The 19,052-nt window shown below is 38.3% G+C and overlaps 1 protein-coding gene across 1 annotated transcript in view; it reads left to right on the top strand.

The window, feature by feature from the left end:
* The window catches only part of ptprb (protein tyrosine phosphatase receptor type b), a 44,654-nt gene that overhangs the window by 16,575 nt on the left and 9,027 nt on the right, over positions 1 to 19,052 (top strand). Inside the window, exons 10-30 of the mRNA XM_030148973.1 lie at positions 70 to 215; positions 3,438 to 3,704; positions 3,813 to 3,871; positions 4,938 to 5,142; positions 5,231 to 5,328; positions 6,329 to 6,494; positions 6,572 to 6,702; positions 7,387 to 7,534; positions 7,685 to 7,954; positions 8,515 to 8,690; positions 8,848 to 8,998; positions 9,363 to 9,463; positions 9,547 to 9,712; positions 9,797 to 10,078; positions 12,350 to 12,628; positions 15,079 to 15,228; positions 16,181 to 16,320; positions 17,005 to 17,141; positions 17,216 to 17,322; positions 17,403 to 17,508; positions 18,453 to 18,533. Of these exons, the coding sequence (XP_030004833.1) occupies positions 70 to 215; positions 3,438 to 3,704; positions 3,813 to 3,871; positions 4,938 to 5,142; positions 5,231 to 5,328; positions 6,329 to 6,494; positions 6,572 to 6,702; positions 7,387 to 7,534; positions 7,685 to 7,954; positions 8,515 to 8,690; positions 8,848 to 8,998; positions 9,363 to 9,463; positions 9,547 to 9,712; positions 9,797 to 10,078; positions 12,350 to 12,628; positions 15,079 to 15,228; positions 16,181 to 16,320; positions 17,005 to 17,141; positions 17,216 to 17,322; positions 17,403 to 17,508; positions 18,453 to 18,533 (3,366 nt within the window). The remainder of the gene's footprint in view (positions 1 to 69; positions 216 to 3,437; positions 3,705 to 3,812; positions 3,872 to 4,937; positions 5,143 to 5,230; positions 5,329 to 6,328; positions 6,495 to 6,571; positions 6,703 to 7,386; positions 7,535 to 7,684; positions 7,955 to 8,514; positions 8,691 to 8,847; positions 8,999 to 9,362; positions 9,464 to 9,546; positions 9,713 to 9,796; positions 10,079 to 12,349; positions 12,629 to 15,078; positions 15,229 to 16,180; positions 16,321 to 17,004; positions 17,142 to 17,215; positions 17,323 to 17,402; positions 17,509 to 18,452; positions 18,534 to 19,052) is intronic.

Below are 19,052 nucleotides of genomic sequence, written 5' to 3'. Positions count from 1 at the left end.
TTTAATGAAATAATGTTCAGAAATGGTTTTATTTATGCAGAGGAGACACTAACCTGAGCTCTTCCACAGTGTTGTAGTTCAGAACCACAGCGTGCCAGCGGGTTCATCCTCTCTCATGCTCACTGATCTGACACCTGGGGCCCTCTACAGGCTGCAGGCCACTGCTGTCAGTGGAGGAGTCCAGTCCAAAACAACTAGTCTGGAGGCACGAACTGGTGAGAAACCCCACCTACCTACATATTCAGTTCGTTATCCTTCTTCCTCTGAACATGCAGTTGTTTGTTTACTGCACAAACATGAGTCCTGCATTATTTGACACATTCATGTATCAATGAGTTAAATCTGTAAAAACTAATAAGAGAAAGAAAGATCACGTCATAAGTTGCTGATTTGTTTCAAGTCATATATAATTCCAGCTCATGATGATAAATCAACATTAATGTGTGTGACTTCCAGTGTTTTCATGTAGTAGACTTGGGTGGGGGTTTGGGTGCCTCCTTAAAAAAATGTTGCATTATTCTGTAAACAATAACATCACTATTATAATTACCTGTACAAACATTTGGAAAGGCAAAGGATAATACATTAGCAACATCCAGAAAGCAAAAGAGAGAAAGTCCACTGGAAACCAACTGCAGCCATCAGTTCTGAGAAAAGCAATTTAACTGATTTTCATCATTGCCCAGTTGAAAACCTATGGGTCATCAGTCAAACACACATTAATTTTTGTATTTCACAGGGGGTAGATACTGGTCTTTTTTCAAATACTATCTCATCTGTAGAGAATTTTGGATGAAAAAGATAGCATTGCATTTCATTTTTGTACAACACAAACAACTCTTAATTTCCAACTGCTATCAGGGTTCACTCTGATGTTGATGGGGGTTTCTATGAATTGTCAGAAACAAAAATATTGATAAATAGGATTTTGTTTGCACCAGCAACTATGAACATGGTGTCTATTTATATGAAAGGTGACCAGATACAAATGTTCATAGTACACCAACACACACTCACTGACCCATTATGTAAGGTTGTTTGATTGCCGGTCTTATTGTGCAGAGACAGTTTTCCCATACGCGACTTCTGTTGTTTTCCTTCAAAACGGAAAAACCCACTGACCTCTCGACTAAACAACCAACAGAACAGAACATAAACGAACTTTAGAAATTCTCGCCTCATCGCATCCTGGTATAAGTACATGAGATAGATTGTGACTATTACTTTCTTTTTTTCAGTTAGGAGCACTTACTGGGTTAATTATTATTTTTCAGCTGTAGATCTAATACATTAATGTCTCAGGAAAAAGAAGTACCTCTATGTATCTAAGACAGTTATTATTAATTTGAGTTAACTGAAAAGATGAATTAAAAAAATACATCTCTACTCTCATACATTTGATATTGTCCATTGCTGCCCATAAAGTTGGAATAAAATGTTTTTACCTATTCTCATGTAATTATTGTACCAATGTGATTTATTATTGGCAGATAACGTGCAACTGGGGCTCAGTATGTAATCATTATACCAGTTCAAAGATGACTAATGATGCGTATAAATATGAATAAAAAGAGAATTGTGTCTAGAAACAAAATTATTTGAACTTTATGAGCAACAGTGAATTTCCACATGAAGAGGATTTCTATCAATCCTACATATGTGATTTAATTATTGTGAAGTAGATGTGTCTTTGGGAATACAGGCTCTTCCATGCACAACTAACAGAGGTGTAGTGGTGTAGTTTTATGACAAATAATGATAGGGTACATTTATGTAACCATGCAAACGTATACTCATATATTCACAGGGTGATAACTTGGATTGTTTCACACATAATAACGTAGATATTAGCATGAATGTGTCTGTTTTCACTGTATGTGTGTGTGTCGTGTGATAACATCAGAGAGGTTTTAGAACAATAGCTAAAATGTCAAAAATGAGGCCTGGAATGTTCCACATACACAAAGACACTCCCACTGCACCACTCAAAGACTTCCTGCGGACACACATACACATACAAGTGTACACCTTTTCCTGCTCAGAGCACCTATTGTGTTCCTACAGAATGTCCCAGTTATTTTCAGGACAGTGAATGTGTGTGTGTTGTGTCGACCAATCAGCACCTCAGAACTAAGTTGGTGAAAACAATAACAAAGTCCACCTTCAGCCTCCTGAGATAACCTTCTATTCTCTCCATGTAAAAGTTAGATGAGGGGTGTACTCTAGCAGCAGATTTCTGAACTGTTAGAAGTGACCTCAGGTGTATGACACTACACAGCTTTTATGTAATTCAGTCTGTTTTACTTTACAGGTGTATTTCCATGTCAGCTTTAAATTCTACTCCACTAGGCCTCAGTTGCAAATAGTACTAATAACATTACTGCTTTTTTTTTTTGTTTACTCCACTACATTTGTCCAACAGCTTTCATTTCTTTTCAGATTACAGTTTTTCATCCCTTTTCTGTCCAGTGAAAACTTTCCTGTCCAGTTCCTCGCAATATGTAGATTGTGAATGTTTGTGATAGAGAGCTGAAGTCCTGCCCCTTCCAGTTGTGTCCCATGGACCTTATTTTGGAAGAAAAATTTGTATTTTAAATGAGAGAAAGTGATTTTTTGATCTCTGAATTGGGCCATTATTTACACGTAATGTTTGTCAGTTTAAACCATAATTTCACATGTCAAGAAACTTGCCGTTTTCATCAAACTGTTGAAATATCATACGTTGAAAATACAAAATACAATGGCTATGTTCACACTGCAGACAAAAGTCGACCAAATCTGACTTTTTGGCCTGCATGTGATCCACATCTGATTTTTTTAATGACAAACCCATGTAGTTTGACAAATGCCAGTAGATGTAGATGTTTGTTTTGACATTTAATTAATGACATATTTTGCTGAAAGTTACTTTTTCTTCATTTTTTTCTGCTCTGATACAGTAACTTTTAAATTTACTCTGAGGTTTTCAAAGTACAGTTTCATGGAGGTTTTATGAACATTTACATGATCTGAAAATCAAATATACGACGATACTGCAAATGTGGAGAATATCATAATAAACGGTTTTAAATTACTCAAGAAAGGTTAAACGTAGAGAAAAAGTCATTTAATGGTCATCACAAAACAGTCCTAGGTCTTAAAGGGTTAAACAACCCATAGCTTAAAAAAGTATTTCTACTGCTCTCAACCTTAAACACTTACAGCATTATAATGTAACACAGAGGTAAAGTAAATCCAAAAACATCATTTAATAAAAAAACCCAATGTTCAATGTTCAGTATACCCATATTATTATTATTATTATTATTATTATTATTATTATTATTATTATTATTATAACAATATCTACATATGGGTTTGATGACTGACTTAAGACCTTTTAAGGAATTTGTTATTAGAATAATTCCTCTTTACTGACACCCTCATCTTCGTTTCAGTCCCGGCATCCGTTTCCAGGGTAACTGCTTCCAATGGCGGCAGGTCAGATGCTCTGCAGGTGTCATGGCGTCCTGCGGTGGGTGTGGTGGACAGCTACCTGGTCCACCTTCAGGACGGCAGTCGGATGGTCCACACCCTGGCCGTGTCTCACTCCTCCCCACCGGAATGCTCCTTTAGCTCGCTGTTTGCCGGGCGCCTGTATTCTGTTGTCATAGTGACAAGGAGCGGCAGCCTGGAAAACGCCACCACTGTACAGGCTCGAACGCGTAAGGAGAATCGATTTAACTGTATATAGGTCCTGTTTATATGTACATTTTTGGTTTTAAAAAAACAAATCAAATTCCTATCTCAACATTTCTTTTTTTGTTTTGCAGAACCTGCAACTGTACAAAACCCCACAGCTGTTCACTCAGCAAGGGATGACTTCCTCAAGGTGTGTGTTCACAATGTGTTCACAATGTGTTCACTTATGTTTAGATTCACACTGACATCAGCTGTGTAGCAACACAGGTTTAATCCCTTTACTGTCTATTACAACAAGATATTAGACACTTAAAGGACTTGACCTTGGCTCAGGAATGGCTGACTTAAAGACAGTGGGTAACATAACCAAACCTTAAATGACATTTTTTACAGACATGTATTTATGAGATTGTTTTTAATCCTTTAATTCAATTCTGTTGTTTCACTGTTACAGTAAACTTCCTGGCAGGATACTGTCTTTTACTGTGTTACTACTTTTACTTTGTCATTATGATGTCTTTTATTTTTTATTATTTCATATTTAACCTTTATTTAACCAGGAAAAAATTTGTTGAGATAAAAAATTTCTTTTGCAAGAGTGTCCTGGCCAAGACAGCAGCAGCAGAAGTTACAGAATATAGAAATCACAGCCATACATCCACACTAAAAATATACATAAAACACATAATAAAACTCAGTTCTGAAACCATACATAAATCACTTAACTAAGAACATACATATAAAACACCATCAATAATTCAAAAGGTACTAAAAGTATAACAGTGTTCCTTAAAAGCATCTCAAAGCAGAATCTGATTAAATCAGTTAGAAAAACAATTTATTTAATTTCAAAAACCTTTAATTTATTTAATTTCAAAAACCTTTATCCTATTTGAATTTAATTTATCTTTTTGTCATTGCTTTGGTTATTTCTTTTTATTGCTTCAATTTTGGGATTGTGATGTCACCTTTTTTATTGTTTTTACCACCTTCATTCTCTTGTTTGATTTAAGGAACTGTTATTTTTATCTGTTCACCCTCCTCCTCTTCTGGGTCTTTCATGTGTTTGGCCTTGTGGTTTTGTCCTTTCACTTCTTCCTCTCTGAGTTTATAGTTGAAGTTATTGTTATTATGGTTTTATGCAGTAATGTTGGTAGTAAAAACCCAGTTGTACCATTAACGTTAGTAGAAGTAGCATTAAAGCTATAACCATGATGGTTGTTGTCGGTGTATATCATGTCCTGTGGTATGTGTAGGTTTACTGGCGTCATGCAGCTGGAGACCTGGACCGCTATGTGGTTCTGATCCGTTACAACCACAGTGTGCTTCAGAACAAGAGCGTCTCTGCTGGACACAATGAGTGCGTCTTCTCATCTTTGACACCAGGCAGACTCTACACTATCACCGTGGAAACTTGGAGCGGTGGCTATGTCAGCAGCGTCTCCACCGATGGACGCACCTGTGAGTATGAGTTAAGATGCTCACCTGCAGAAGGGGATGTGTGTGTTTTCTGTCAATAATCTGAAGATGAATGCTCTTTTTCCTTTAGTTCCAGCTGCTGTGGGGAATCTGTCGCTAGGAGATGCTGGTACAGGTGATCTGACCATCACCTGGAGCTCCGCCCCTGGAGATGTTGACCACTATGAGGTCTGTGTTTTGTACTGTTTGTGCATTTGTATGTTTCAGGGTAGATTTATCAACATTTATTAGAATACAATCCCCTGCATTTTGCATTTTTCAGTGAAAAGCAGGTATTTTCCTACGTTTAATTTACTGACCACGTAGGTGTTCATGAAAGGTAAGAGTTAATTCAAAGGTAACAGAGAAAACTGAACCAGTTTTATTCAGCAAAATATATTATTTACTGAAAACAACAACAAGCACCTGCACCCACTGTTGTTTCTCAAACTACATGGGTTTTATTGGTGAATCAATGTTGCAGAAGGTGATGGTGTTTTGATGTTCACTGCAGAGCCTTTTAACGTCCAAATCTGTCATATCTGATGAACATAAAAAGATGACAAACTGCATTTGACCTCAATTATTGACATGTATTGATAGGATGTAGTTGTCAAAAAGTTGTTAAATATTTTAGATCAGTAGATGCTTTTGGTTGTTGTTTAGGTCTTTGAGGCTTAACATGTAAAGGATAAACTGATTAATTATTTACCTTAGACAGACATTACCATTAACATTAATGTTATGAATATTTGTACAATCAAGCAGAAGGTGGAACATTATTTTATAGACTATGCAATCTCCTAAAATGAAATTTATGGTTATAGTGAAAACATTCACACAGATGCTACTTAAAGTATTTTTTCGCAATAATTTTGAGATTCACAATGTGTTGCACTGAGCAGAAATTGAAATAAATTTAAAAGACAATAAAGAAAATTTCTGGATGTAAGAAAAAACAAAACAAAACATAAAACCAAATGCCAATGTAATGTGGTTTTGTGATATTATCAATTCTTTATTTTTTACCTCGAGAGAAAATGGAAAAAGCGAAAATGTTGCTTTTTCAGTTAATTAATTATGGAAAGACTTGCTGCTCATCTGCTATTTTCAGATTATATTTAACAACATCAGTGAGTGGTTTTGATCTTCAGAAAGTAGCTTTAACAGTACCATCACTTGTGTCCAGGTCACTTTGCTCTTCAATGACACTCGAGTTTTCCCTCCGGTCACGTTGGGCAGTGAGGTGCGACATCACCGTCTGACCTCCCTGACCCCTGGACGCCTTTATAAGATCGTGGTGTCGACTTTCAGCGGGCCATACCAAAGGCCACAGTTTATTGAAGGGCGGACAGGTGAGGTGATTGTCTGTGCAGTGTCCTGAGTCCTGTTTGGTGAATCCAGATCTTCACCCTGTTTTTCTTCTCTCCAGTTCCCAGTGCAGTGGGGAACCTCCGTCTGGACCCTCGGCCCGGACTGATGGACTCTCTGGGTGGGCTGGGGGTCTCTTGGACTCCTGGAGATGGAGACTTGGACATGTACATTGTCTCCTTGTCTAATACGGTAAAAATACTACTACTACTACTACTTTGGGTTCAACCTGGAAGAATGCAAGTGTTTATTGAAATAGAATGTTTCATTTCAAGTTAAGCAGCAACTTTTGACCTTAAACACAACAGACCAAACAAAAGAATTGCACCGTCATGCTACTCTTGGCTTGTGACCTACTTTTATGACTATGTTAACTTACTCAAAACACTGCTATAGCGACTGTTAATGAAATTTTATCTTTAACTTAACTTGGAATGTCGGCTGCTTACAAACCATTAACACATCCTCTGTTCAACAGTGTTACATGCTGTATAGTGGACATAATGTTGGTTTGTACAGATAACAGACCAGGTTTATGAATGAAGTTGTGGTCTAGCAGATATTAAAAGCTTGTGTTAGGCTTAAAATCTTAAATAATTGACCAAAGGACCACTAGTACACTTATTAGAGGGTCTAAATAAAGCCAAGGAGACTAGACTGACTCCAAGAAAAAAGAGAAATCAGTGTTTTTCAGTGAGAATTAGAAAAGAAAAGAGAGGTAGAAAAGAGATTTCTTGGAGGCATCAGGGTCCTTTTAAAGTGTTAAAATGATAACACACATTTGAGGGTTGACAGAAATAAGTAATACACTGTGAAAAACAGGATAAATGATGATATCTGATGATAAATGATGGCTATCTTGTCACTTTTGTGCAGGACGGCGTTGTGATTGAGACTCGTCCTGTCCCCAAACACATCTCTTCACTTGAGTTCATGGATCTGATCCCAGGTCAGACCTACACCATGAATGTCCAGTCACTGAGCGGGAAGCTGACCAATAGCAACACAGCCAGTGGCAGGACAGGTGAGACACTGATCGTTTTGTATTTAAAGATAAACTCATATTCATCAAAACTTACACGTTTATTTTGCAGCTGTTCTGAAATCTACTTACATTAACCTTAATCTTAAACTGATAATTGAAGGTGATGTTGTTGTGTTTACTCTGCTCCAGCTCCAGCCAGAGTGACGGCCCTGCAGGCTGATAATGACCACACCACCCACAGCCTCACTGTCACCTGGGAGAGGCCGGTGGGGGTGTTTGACGGCTATAGTCTGCAGCTGCAGGATGAGGCTGGTGCCATTATGATGAATCGGTCTGTAGTTTCAGAGAGCCGTAGTGAGCGACTGGAAGGTCTGACAGCTGGGAAGTGGTACCGTGTGCAAGTTGTCACGCTGAGCGGTGGCGTCGCATCACAGGAGGCAACAGCAGAAGGACAAACACGTGAGACCAAAAAACATACCCTTTAAGTAATAACTGCTCAGTGGACTTTTAGGAGAGGAAACAGCTTTTCTCCACCAGCATGAATATGATTATACCCAAGTTTAACAATATTTACATATTCAGAGATTCTGACTTTTTCAATGTGAAAGGTGGAGAAGGTATTATTTTAATATTTAATATTAAAATCACCTTCAGTTACAACAGGTGAATTGTAATAAAGTAAACTCTGGAAACAACAATAAAAGCTCCCTCACAGTCTCACTTAGCTAAAATATAACATTTCAGTCGGTTTCCCATGTTATTGTAGTAGGAATATTTCCAAATTTAAAATCCTACTTCCAATTGGACTTTCCAAATGGGAACTAGAACCCAACCTGATATTTGTGCATGTTGTTTTCAGAAACTCCCATAAGTAGAAATTACATAGACACTTCTTACTGTCTTTAATCAGGTTGTCTAACATTTTCTGTATAAATCATATCATATTTAAGTCACAGCTTAAAGCAAGTACTTGAGTAATGTTTAATATCAGGCATTTTGCTTCTTTGTCTTTCTTCCAGGTCCTGCTGCTGTCAGCAACCTGACAGTCACTTCAACCAACACTTCCTCGCTCTCCTTCTCTTGGCGTCCCTCTGTTGGCCATGTTGACATCTATGACCTGTCGCTTTACAGCGTTGTCGAGGCAACAGCCAACCACAAACAGGATGCTGCAGAGACCAGGAAGGATCATCACCAGGTGGGCAGACTATCAGGCTTAATATGTCCGTATGAATATTTCAGTAAGTTATTGATGGTGTAATTTGTAATTCTAACCAAATCAGTAATCTGTGTGTGTGTGTGTGTGTGTGTGTGTGTGTGTGTGTGTGTGTGTGTGTGTGTGTGTGTGTGTGTAGGCTGTGGGTGAACTGGTGGACCTGCAGAAAGTCGGCCCGACTGCAGACAGCTGTGTGTTCTCTGGTCTGCGAGCAGGAAGTCTGTACCGACTGCAGGTGGTTAGCTGGAGCAGAGGAATGAGCAGTGACTCCTCAGTGATGGCCAGAACAGGTCTGACACTGCACATTTATATGATTGGACCTGTACAAGCATTGGAGCTAAAATATCATCAGTGTCCCTGTATTTCCCTTTCCATACTTCATCTCACTCATGTAAAACCTCTATGTTTTATCTTTATGTGCCTTCTGAATTTCACTTCCCCTTTTTCCTTCATCACCTTCTCTTCCTTAATCCTTCTCATTACTTTTCATGGCCTCCTACATCTCTTTTCCTTTCGTTGTTTTTGTCTTCATCTTCATCTCAAATGGCCTATTTTTTTACATCTTCACTATTTCTCCCTTTGCTCCTTCTGCTTGTTATGTTTTCTCATTTTGTCCACCATTAACTCTGTCTGTCTTTTCCCTTTCCTCCTCAGTCCCATCTCCGGTCTCATCACTTCAGGTTCAGAGTTCAGGACGGACAGACAGACTGACGGTCAGCTGGCAGCACGGGGAGGGAGGGTGGAGTAGTTACCAGGTAAAGGGCACACAGATGGTTGCTTTAATGTGGTATAGTTTGAAGACTTTTTATTCTTACATGTTGTCTTTCTGTGACTGAAGGTGGTTCTATATGATGCGTCTGGGACTCCGTTGGGATCTCAGACCCTGGGGGCGGAGCACACAAGTCACACGTTCCCTGGGCTGACTCCTGGTAGGCTGTACCGCACTGAGGTCATCAGTCATAGTGGTGAACAGACCAACAGAGCTGTTGTGCTGGGACGCACCAGTAAGTCAACAGATAAATATTTGTTGTTGTAATTAGTAGTAATGTAAATGTACTAACAAGTATATACATGTTTTTAACTCCCAGCACCAGACCCTCCTACACACCTTTCAGTCAAACAAGGCCCGACCAATGACACCATCGAGCTGTCATGGTCTGGCCCCGCCTCTGGAGACTATGACAACTTCAGTCTGCAGTGGACCCCTACAAACCTCCTGTCAGTCACACAGACCCACTTGACTGGGTGTATTGTGGGCGGGATGTTTCCGGGGCGACTGTACAACTTCACCGTGATGACCGTTAGTGGGGGCGGAGCTAAGGGCGAACCCACTGCCAGGAGCCAGCCAATCCAGAGGAGTGTCAGGACAAGTAGGTGGAGCTAACAGTGTTGTAGCAACAACTTGACAACAGTGCATGATATTTTGTTGGTGAATTTGGGGAAATATACACGATTAACTCTCAGTCTAATGTAATTTAAAAGGTCTACAAGGAAACACTGGACTCTCTGCAGGAAATCTATCCTGTGGAGAAAGGTTGTAGTCATTCATAAGTGTTTGTAGGTAATTTGTACTGATTATTACCAATACCATTTTATTATAATTTTTATTAGTAATTAATCTGACAATTATTTGTACAATGAATCAACTGTCACTTCTTCTGTGTCAGAATTTCATTGCAAAAGAATCTCACTCAGTGATTGTGATTGGTTATCAAAATTATACCAAAATAATATATAAAATAGGTACAGATTATTTTTTCTCTCATCAAGTTTTACACTTCTGTCTGTTATTTATCCTGGCCACAAAAGAAATAAAACTGTTTTCTTTTTGGATAAATTCACCATTGGTTGATAAGAATAAGGTATGACCAACAGTTCAATCCAAAAGTGTTAGGTGGTGATTAGGTCACAGCTCTGAATGGATCTGAATATGGAAACCATATGTAAACTATATTTCTTTTCATTTTAATTCTGGTCGTAGGATGTCTTTTTCATTGTCACCACCAGATGGCAACATGACAAAAGCTTTGACTGTAAACATGAGCAAATCCTCTGACTGCTTGACACTTTATATTTTGGATCAATTTTCAATCACATGCTGTTTGCCTGTGAAGTTTTGACCGCAGGCATTGAAAGTGATCGCCTGAAGGAATAAAAAATCAGGGCACACACTCATAAATATGAATATAGTGACCTAGTTTCTCTTTGTGGTCTCCACATTTCTTTTCAGCTGAGGTCAATATTAACAAGATGAAGACACAGAGCAGACAGAACTGGGTGGTGAATACTCACTTAAATTTGTCTTTTTTGTGCTCAGTCAAAAAGAAAATACATGAAAAGACAGCTTTGTGTGTCTTAATACATGTGGTCAGAAAACAGTTTGTTTTACTCTACTACTTCATTTTATTTGTTGTAGTGAGACAATGTACTTAAAATGCATCTAAATATAACAATTCAGACACATCTGGAGATATTCAGTTACAAGACTTGAGAATTTAGCATCAATAATGTGTTTTATATACAAGATAAAATACATTAATATACATTAAAAATTTGTGATAATTTTTGTTTAAACCTGTATTTCCCAATCTTGGGGCCGGGGGCTTCTAGTTAAATTGGGTATCCAACTGTCAGAATATAATACATAACAATTATTTAATGTGTCAAGTTATTTCCCAAATTAAATTAGTAGAAGAGTGTTATCTTGAAGATTTATGTGTGTTGATGTAACAAGACAACAATGACAGACTTTTAACAACACATAAAAATGTAAAAGTCGCAATAAGATAGAAAAAGAAAAAGTAAAATACACAACAAGATGAATTCACCTTAGAAGACTAAACATGGTGAAATGTTGACAAGATGTAAAAGACAGAACAAAACAGACTTTCAGGAACATTGTTTAGATGGTGAAAGAGTTAGTATGAATACAGACTTGATTGTGGAATATCAAGATTCTTTAAACTTTAAGGAGACTCAAGCTGAAAACATTGGGGAACCACTGGGTTAAAGATACTGATGTTCATCGCACATTTTTAATGCAGTGATTATTGTTTAAGATTAGGTTAATGCTTTTCACAGCCCACAGCCTTGTTTAGCTCAAATAAATATATTTATCATGAGATCTGATCTTATCACAGTGAATAATGTGTACTCTTTCACCTTCTTCCTATTTGCTCACATTTATCAACAGAGGTTTCCATTGTCTGATCAGAATAAGAAGCCTTAGTTTGAACACATTTATCACTGACCACACACTCCAAAGGTGTGTTTGTTAGTTTACTGAAATGTTCACAGTGATTGTGTATTCCCCTAAAGGTGACTACAACAAGAGAATATTAAAACAGATTAAATTAAGTTTTTCCTCCTTGTCTCTCCACTTCTTTTTCTGCCATCCTTCCTCTTGTTGTTTTTTCCTTTCCTTTCCTTTCCTTTCCTTTCCTTTCCTTTCCTTTCCTTTCCTTTCCTTTCCTTTCCTTTCCTTTCCTTTCCTTTCCTTTCCTTTCCTTTCCTTTCCTTTCCTTTCCTTTCCTTTCCTTTCCTCATACTCTCCCTCTTCTTACCATTCCTCCTCTCTTGTCTTCTCCCTTCCTTATATACCTCCTTTCATCCCCCTCTTCTTCCTCTCTGTCTTCCACCAGGTCCATCTCCATTGAAGTCCATTCACTGCTTCCCTCTCTCCTCCTCCTCTCTCTCTTGCTCCTGGTTGCCTCCTGTCTCCGACTTTGACTCCTATGAGGTCGAGTGTCGGCGCCACGATGACGGGGAGTTGACCTCGGCTTTGCGGCTGGCAGGGGGCGTGACCACGGTTATGCTGGACCACCTGGAGGCGTACAGGAAATATTCTGTGACAGTCAGAGTGTCATCAGCCGGTCAGACGAGTCCACCAGCAACACACACCACTGTTACCATGATTGACAGTGAGTTCACAGACACAGTCCTACTCTTCACCAGAAACTTAACTTATCAAATCTTGGAAAAAGTCTGAACATGTCTATGTCCTCCTGAGACCCAGCAACGGATTTTGGTCCTCTGTAGGGGACAAGAGTTTTACAGCTTCACTTAAAAAGACAAAAACACTGTCCACTGCAAAGGACTTTCCATACATTTTTTTCATCAACATCATGCTGTTTCCAATCAAGGCCATAATTTAAAGTCAAAAAGTCAAAACCTTTACTTTCCTGGGTCTCAGGAGGATATTTTGTTAGACTGCCTTTAGATTTTATTACAGGAAACTTTCACTGTGTCATTTATGCCATCCAGTGATTATGCAGTGACATTTTTCAGGTCGGTAGTTGCCTCACAGAGTCAGATCACTGTGTAAAGTCTTCTCCATCACATTCCAAAGACCGTCAATGAATGTGGTTCAGGTCTGGATTCTGTGGTGGCCAATCCATGTGTGAAAATGGTGTCTCATGCTCCTTGAGTCACTCTTTCACATGTTAAATGAGCCTGATGAATCCTGGCATGGTCCAGTCTTTTCTCCCATCAGCAAACCGATGGTTGTGTAAGAAATGAGAAACTACCCACTGCACCGGTTACAGTTAAAGAATTTGTTGCAGCTAAAACATATTAATCACTGTAGTAATTATCCAGTGGAAGAATCTGATCCATTTGCTTTATTAAATCCAGGCTGAGACTATTTGGTCAGGCTGTGTATCCAGGTAGAAATAGGTAAAAAGTCACAGAGGCTGAGGATGTGGTTCCTTCACAAGAATGAAACTAAGGTCAGACAGACCTTAGGATGGACACAAATGAATATTAACGTAACAGAAATAACAGCAGTGAGGGAATATTTTAAAAGTTTGATGGATCATGAATGATTAGCATCTCAGGTTGCGATTGAATCAAGACAGGGCTGAGCTTAGAGGGTTTTTTTTTTGTTTTTTTATTTAAGCATGAAAAATGAAAGTCAAACTTCCAAGTAAGCATGAACAACAACACGATAACCAAAGAAGATATAAATGTGTGACAAGAAATAAAATAATAAGCAATTTTGTCAAATATAATCAATGTATATTACGTTCGTGAGATTTAATGAGAATGGTAAATAGGAACATAAACTATAAAACTCAAAGCAAACTAATAATAACCATCCAAACAATATGCAATACTTACTCTGAAAACAGAAGAACAACAAATCATGGTGGAAATAAAGAAAACAAAAAAATGTCTTAATTTGTTCTTGGAGGGAATTCCATAACTCATCACCACAGTATTTTAAAAGGATGTCATGGGAAATTGTGTTTTCACTTAGAAAACCTGCACAGGGAGACAGACCACTGGACTGAACCTTCACTAAGTTTCATGTGTTGTGTATCACACAAACAGCCTCAGGTGCAGTGGTTGAGTTGGCTGTTTAAATAAAACCTCATTAAAATAGGTCTGGTCACCCAGGAGACACAGGTAAGGAGAAAATAGAGACGAGTTGGATTATGCTTCTTTATACAGTGTTCCCATGGCAGTAGTTTCACACTTTAATTTGGTAAAGCAGGTTGAATTATTGAAATCAACACCTATAGTCGTGATGCTGACCTCAGTGACCTTTATGACCACTTTCAGGTGATGAATGTGCAGTGATGCACGATAATGTTTTTATGACTTATCTTCATGAACAGAGGTATTTATATTGACTGAGTGAATATCTACAGTGGATTCAGTTTGTGTCTGGATGCTTACAAGACATTTGTGTTGAGAGTTAGTTGTTTGTGGATGTTAAAATTGATTAGTAATGCCTTACACTACTGCATTACAGCAAAAAGTAATCTGTTACTGTAATGCATTTCTTTTGTAATGCATTACTCCCACCACTGCCTGTTACTGCCATAAGTACACCTGATAGATGACAGTTTTACATAAAGCAAAAGAACAAAGGTTTAACTGAATGTAGTGATTTTAATGTTTTCTTGTAAAAAAAATCAGCCCATTTGACATCAAAAGCTCTTGGACAAAAGGTGATAAAATGAAAAAAACAAAACCTTATTCAAGTCTTTGTTTGTCCACAGCATCAAAATAGAAACATTTTTTTCTTCATCTTGATGTGCCACTTTCTGTTGATATTTTTCTCTCTGCCCTTTTTCAGGAAGTTACTGTGACCCAAAACTCAGCCTGGAAAGTTTTTTTTTTCTCCTTCTCTCTTTTACAACCTTTATCTTTCACATCGCTCTCCCTCTGCCTGTGTTGGATTATTAATCATCCTGACACAACTGGACTGGAAAACAGAAACACAAAAAGACAAAGAAAAAAATGTGTCTACTGTGGAAAATCCCCCAAGAAAGAGAGTTCACCTAAAAACAGAGACAGTGTTGAGCCAGAACTGTCACCAACTCTCCTTTTTTACTTGATCGTTGTGCGTTGTGTTTCCTTCCAGGGCCGCCGGTGCCGCCTCCTAGTGTTCGCGTCAGTGAAAGGTCATCGAAGGTCACCTCATCCTCCATCTTGTTCCGTTTCAACTGCTCCTGGTTCAGTGATGCCAACGGTGCCGTACGATACTTCACCGTCATTGTGGCTGAATCTGGTGGTAAATAAACCATGCACTCAGAAACACGGCTCAGACTCTTTAGACATTATTTCCATCATCACATCAGTCATTTGGTGGTAACAATAATATTTTCTTATCTGTTATTAGGACGTCATAATAAAATTAGAACATTTTTTCCATATAGTTTCAACTAAATTCCACACAGGACCATCTGTGAATTGTCTCTAATTCATTAATTTTTAGCTACGTTAAAAGTACGTTAAAATAGTTAGTTAAAATAAGTCAAAACAAACTGCATTAAAGAGGTTATATATTGTATTAATATACCAAACTCTCAACAGCAGCAGGAAGTCATGAACCAGAACACACTTACAACACTGAATTGTCCAATGAGGCTCAGAACTGTCACAATTTAGACTGAACACTGAACTATTAAATATAATGACATCATACATTTTTTTACCTTCATAAGCCTCAATGAAACTCACCTTTGTAGAGGAAACACTGCCATTTCAGCATCAAACTCCATTGTTTTCATTCAGATTGGTATCCAGTGGTGAAAACTACAACAGTGATTCATATTTTTATTACTTTCCCACTTTCTTTGACCCTACAAAGTTTTTTTTTAAGTTGTTTTCATCACATCTCATCACTTGTTAATTTTTGTTGCCATGAGACACTGGTAGAATGACTCACTACTCCCTCTAGTGGTCACATAAATCCCCTGGGCTGATGAATAAATTCTCTACAATCCAGTACATTGTTATCTTTGACTTCAGAACTCTTTATTCTGAACTCTCTGATGATACTTTTACTTTTATATTTGCTGTACAAATAATACATATTGCCCCTTTAAGTTTCCCAAATCTGTTCATCTAATATGAAAAGCTGATTCCACAACCCAGTGAATTCTAAACTACAGTGATTTTACAAGGTGGATATTTTGACTGAAAATATCCTCAGTTCTTCCTCTGTTCGTCTCTCCTGACAGCCAATGAGATCCTTCAACCAGAACAGCGCCATCCAATGCCCTCCTACCGTGATTACATCAACAACTCCTCTGTCAGAGCCTATCAGACCGCCTACTTCCCCAGCCGCTGTCCTCAGGACTCAGAGTCCCCTGCTGGACAGGTAACGCAGCAAGATCTGCACTGTAATGACATTAGCACAGTTTGGTCATGATGGAGGAAACAGTGGAATAAATTTAAGATTCTGTTTGTTTTTCTGTTGTATCCTCCTAAGACCAAGAAAAGTAAAAGTTTTGGATTTTTTTTTTTTTTTTTTACGTAAAATAATGGCCCTGATTGGAAACAGTATAATGCAACAGTTTTTTTTTTTTTCAAATCCTTTTGTTTTATGGAATGTCCATTGCAATGGACAGAGGATTTTTTTTCCTACAGAGGACAAAAATGCATTGCTGGGTCTCAGGACGATATTTGGCAAGGCAAGGCAGATTTTTTTGTATAGCACAATTCATACACAGGGCAGTTCACAGTGCTTTACAAAAATGGAAAAGAGACGGATTAAAAACACACAATTATAATTAAAACATAACCAATAAAACATGAATAATAATCAATTAAAACAAAGTAAAAGAGAAGAGTGCAGATAGAACCCTTTCAGTTATTATATGCACAGTTGAACAGAGCTGTTTTCAGCCTGGACTTAAACATTGTCACAGTAGAGGCCTGTCTCATGTCATCAGGAAGACTGTTTGGTAGGAAGTGATTGTTTCGAGCTGCAAAGTACTTCGCATACATAAAGAAAACATCGCCTTTGCATTGTGCTTATGTCTATTATTGAACTCCTGATCAGGTGGTTGAGGTTAACCTGGGGGCAGGAGGGGACCGGTTGGGCGGAGCCTGTGATCATTACCATGATGATGACCTCTACATGAGGGACAGCTATGGCACCTTCTGTGACGGGCCGCTGAAAGCCAAAACCTCTTACAGGTACGAGCATGAACATGAACAGTGATGAAGTGTCTTTGAGCAAAACAGCCAACTATTCTTTATTGTTTGTTCAGGCTGAGCATTCGTGCTTTCACCAGACTGTTTGATGAAAATCACAAAGAGTTTCCTCAGCCACTGTTCACCGACACCTACCTGTCCACGCCGCTCAGGACGCATGCTGGTGAGTAACACAAAGTCAACACACACAAACACACAAATCCACTGGCTCAACCCCTGTCTTCCTGTGTTGTTGTGTGACAGAGCCTCTGGGTGGAGTTGTGGAGGGTTTGAGTGCTGGGATGTTCCTGATTGGGCTGATGGTGGCCGTCATCTCCCTGATGGTCTACAGACAGAGGCTACGCAAAGTGTAAGTACACAAAAACACAGAGTCCTACACCATACTTCAGGTACCAAAGGCCAAAGGATTTTCCAGATTAAAACCTTTAATACTAAGAGTTCCATTAGACTGGAAACAGGGTGATGTTCTGTTTTCACTGAGAGGTTGACAAGAAACCAGATGACATACACATATACAAGAATTTTAATTATTAATTATTCTCACAGTTGTTTTCTTACCTTACATACTCTAAGAAAAGCCATCATTTGTGTGGGCTTATGGACCACCATTCAGTAAGTGACAAAAGTAATGAGCTAATGTTCATGTTTCCACTGAACCTGTGACGGTTGTGGTTGCATTTAATTTCTTATGATAATGAATTAATTAGTCCTTTATCTTGATATAGCAAAGGTTTACTTTCTCATGGTAACAGGTTCACTTATATCAGTATTTCAAGAAATCAATAGTAATGAAAGGACTTCAATTGAAAAGCTTTGTAAAAACATAATTATCTGACACAATGAATAGACTAACGGCAAATAAGAAAAAGTTTGCACAGTAAATGTGACTTGTCTTTGTAGACAAGTAGACAATTTGTAGACAATCTGAATACAACATATTTCATATTTTTTCTGGTCAGCCTCATTGAATGCTGTGAGCTCTGGACCTTTTCTTATTTGGAACTGTCGTAAACAACCCCATTAACAAACAGGCTTCATCATAAAAATGCCAATGCAATGCACATAAACTACTAAATAAAGCGATTAGATAACTGATATTTTTAACTCCAGTGTGAACTATTGTGTCTGTTTTCTCTGCGGTCATTAAGCACTAGTTATAAAACCACTGTTGTTCAAGGTTATAAGTTAATTAGTCCATTAATAGACAGTTTCTTACATCCAGAATGCTCAAAAGATGAACTGCAATGCATTGTTTTTCTGCAGATACAGTACTGTTTGTGTTTTTGTGTGCAGGGCTGTGCAGGAGAACCCGGTGGTGAGGATGAGTATGTGGAAGGAGGTGCCAGCTTCAGGGATATATATGGGTGTCAGGAGGTGAGTGCGAGTGTGATTACTGGTGGTCGATCCATAATTATTTTTCCTCAGTATAGGAGTTGGAGACAGACAGAGAGGGATTAGTTTCCAATACCGCCTACGTCCAATATGTGAGTGCGTAGAGTATTAGTTTTCAATAAACTGTGCTCTGTCTCTCTCTCAGATTACCTCATCATTCAGTCACCGTCCACAGCGTCAGATAATTACTATGCAGATGTTTCTGTCTATTTACCACAGCTCATTAGTCTGAGTGCAATCAAAGCCGCCTGGTGTGTGTCACGAGTGGCTCTAATAGACAAAGAATAAAGAGGCTCCTGAACGTTTGATTTAAAGCCGACGTCATCAAGGTGGATTTACTGAATGATACTAGATTGTCACAGATATTTCATTATGGTCATACAAGTCTGCTGATTAATTCTGAAATATACCAGGAATAGGCACAATATGATTTTGAGGCAGTTTGTTATGTTTACAATCTAAACCAACACTTATCTACTTCAAACTGATAGCTATTTTTAA

This window comes from Sphaeramia orbicularis, chromosome 12 (genome assembly GCF_902148855.1).
Source record: "Sphaeramia orbicularis chromosome 12, fSphaOr1.1, whole genome shotgun sequence".
Lineage (NCBI taxonomy): Eukaryota > Metazoa > Chordata > Actinopteri > Kurtiformes > Apogonidae > Sphaeramia > Sphaeramia orbicularis.
Note: the sequence above shows the minus strand (reverse complement) of the source record. Positions and strands in the feature narration are given on the sequence as shown.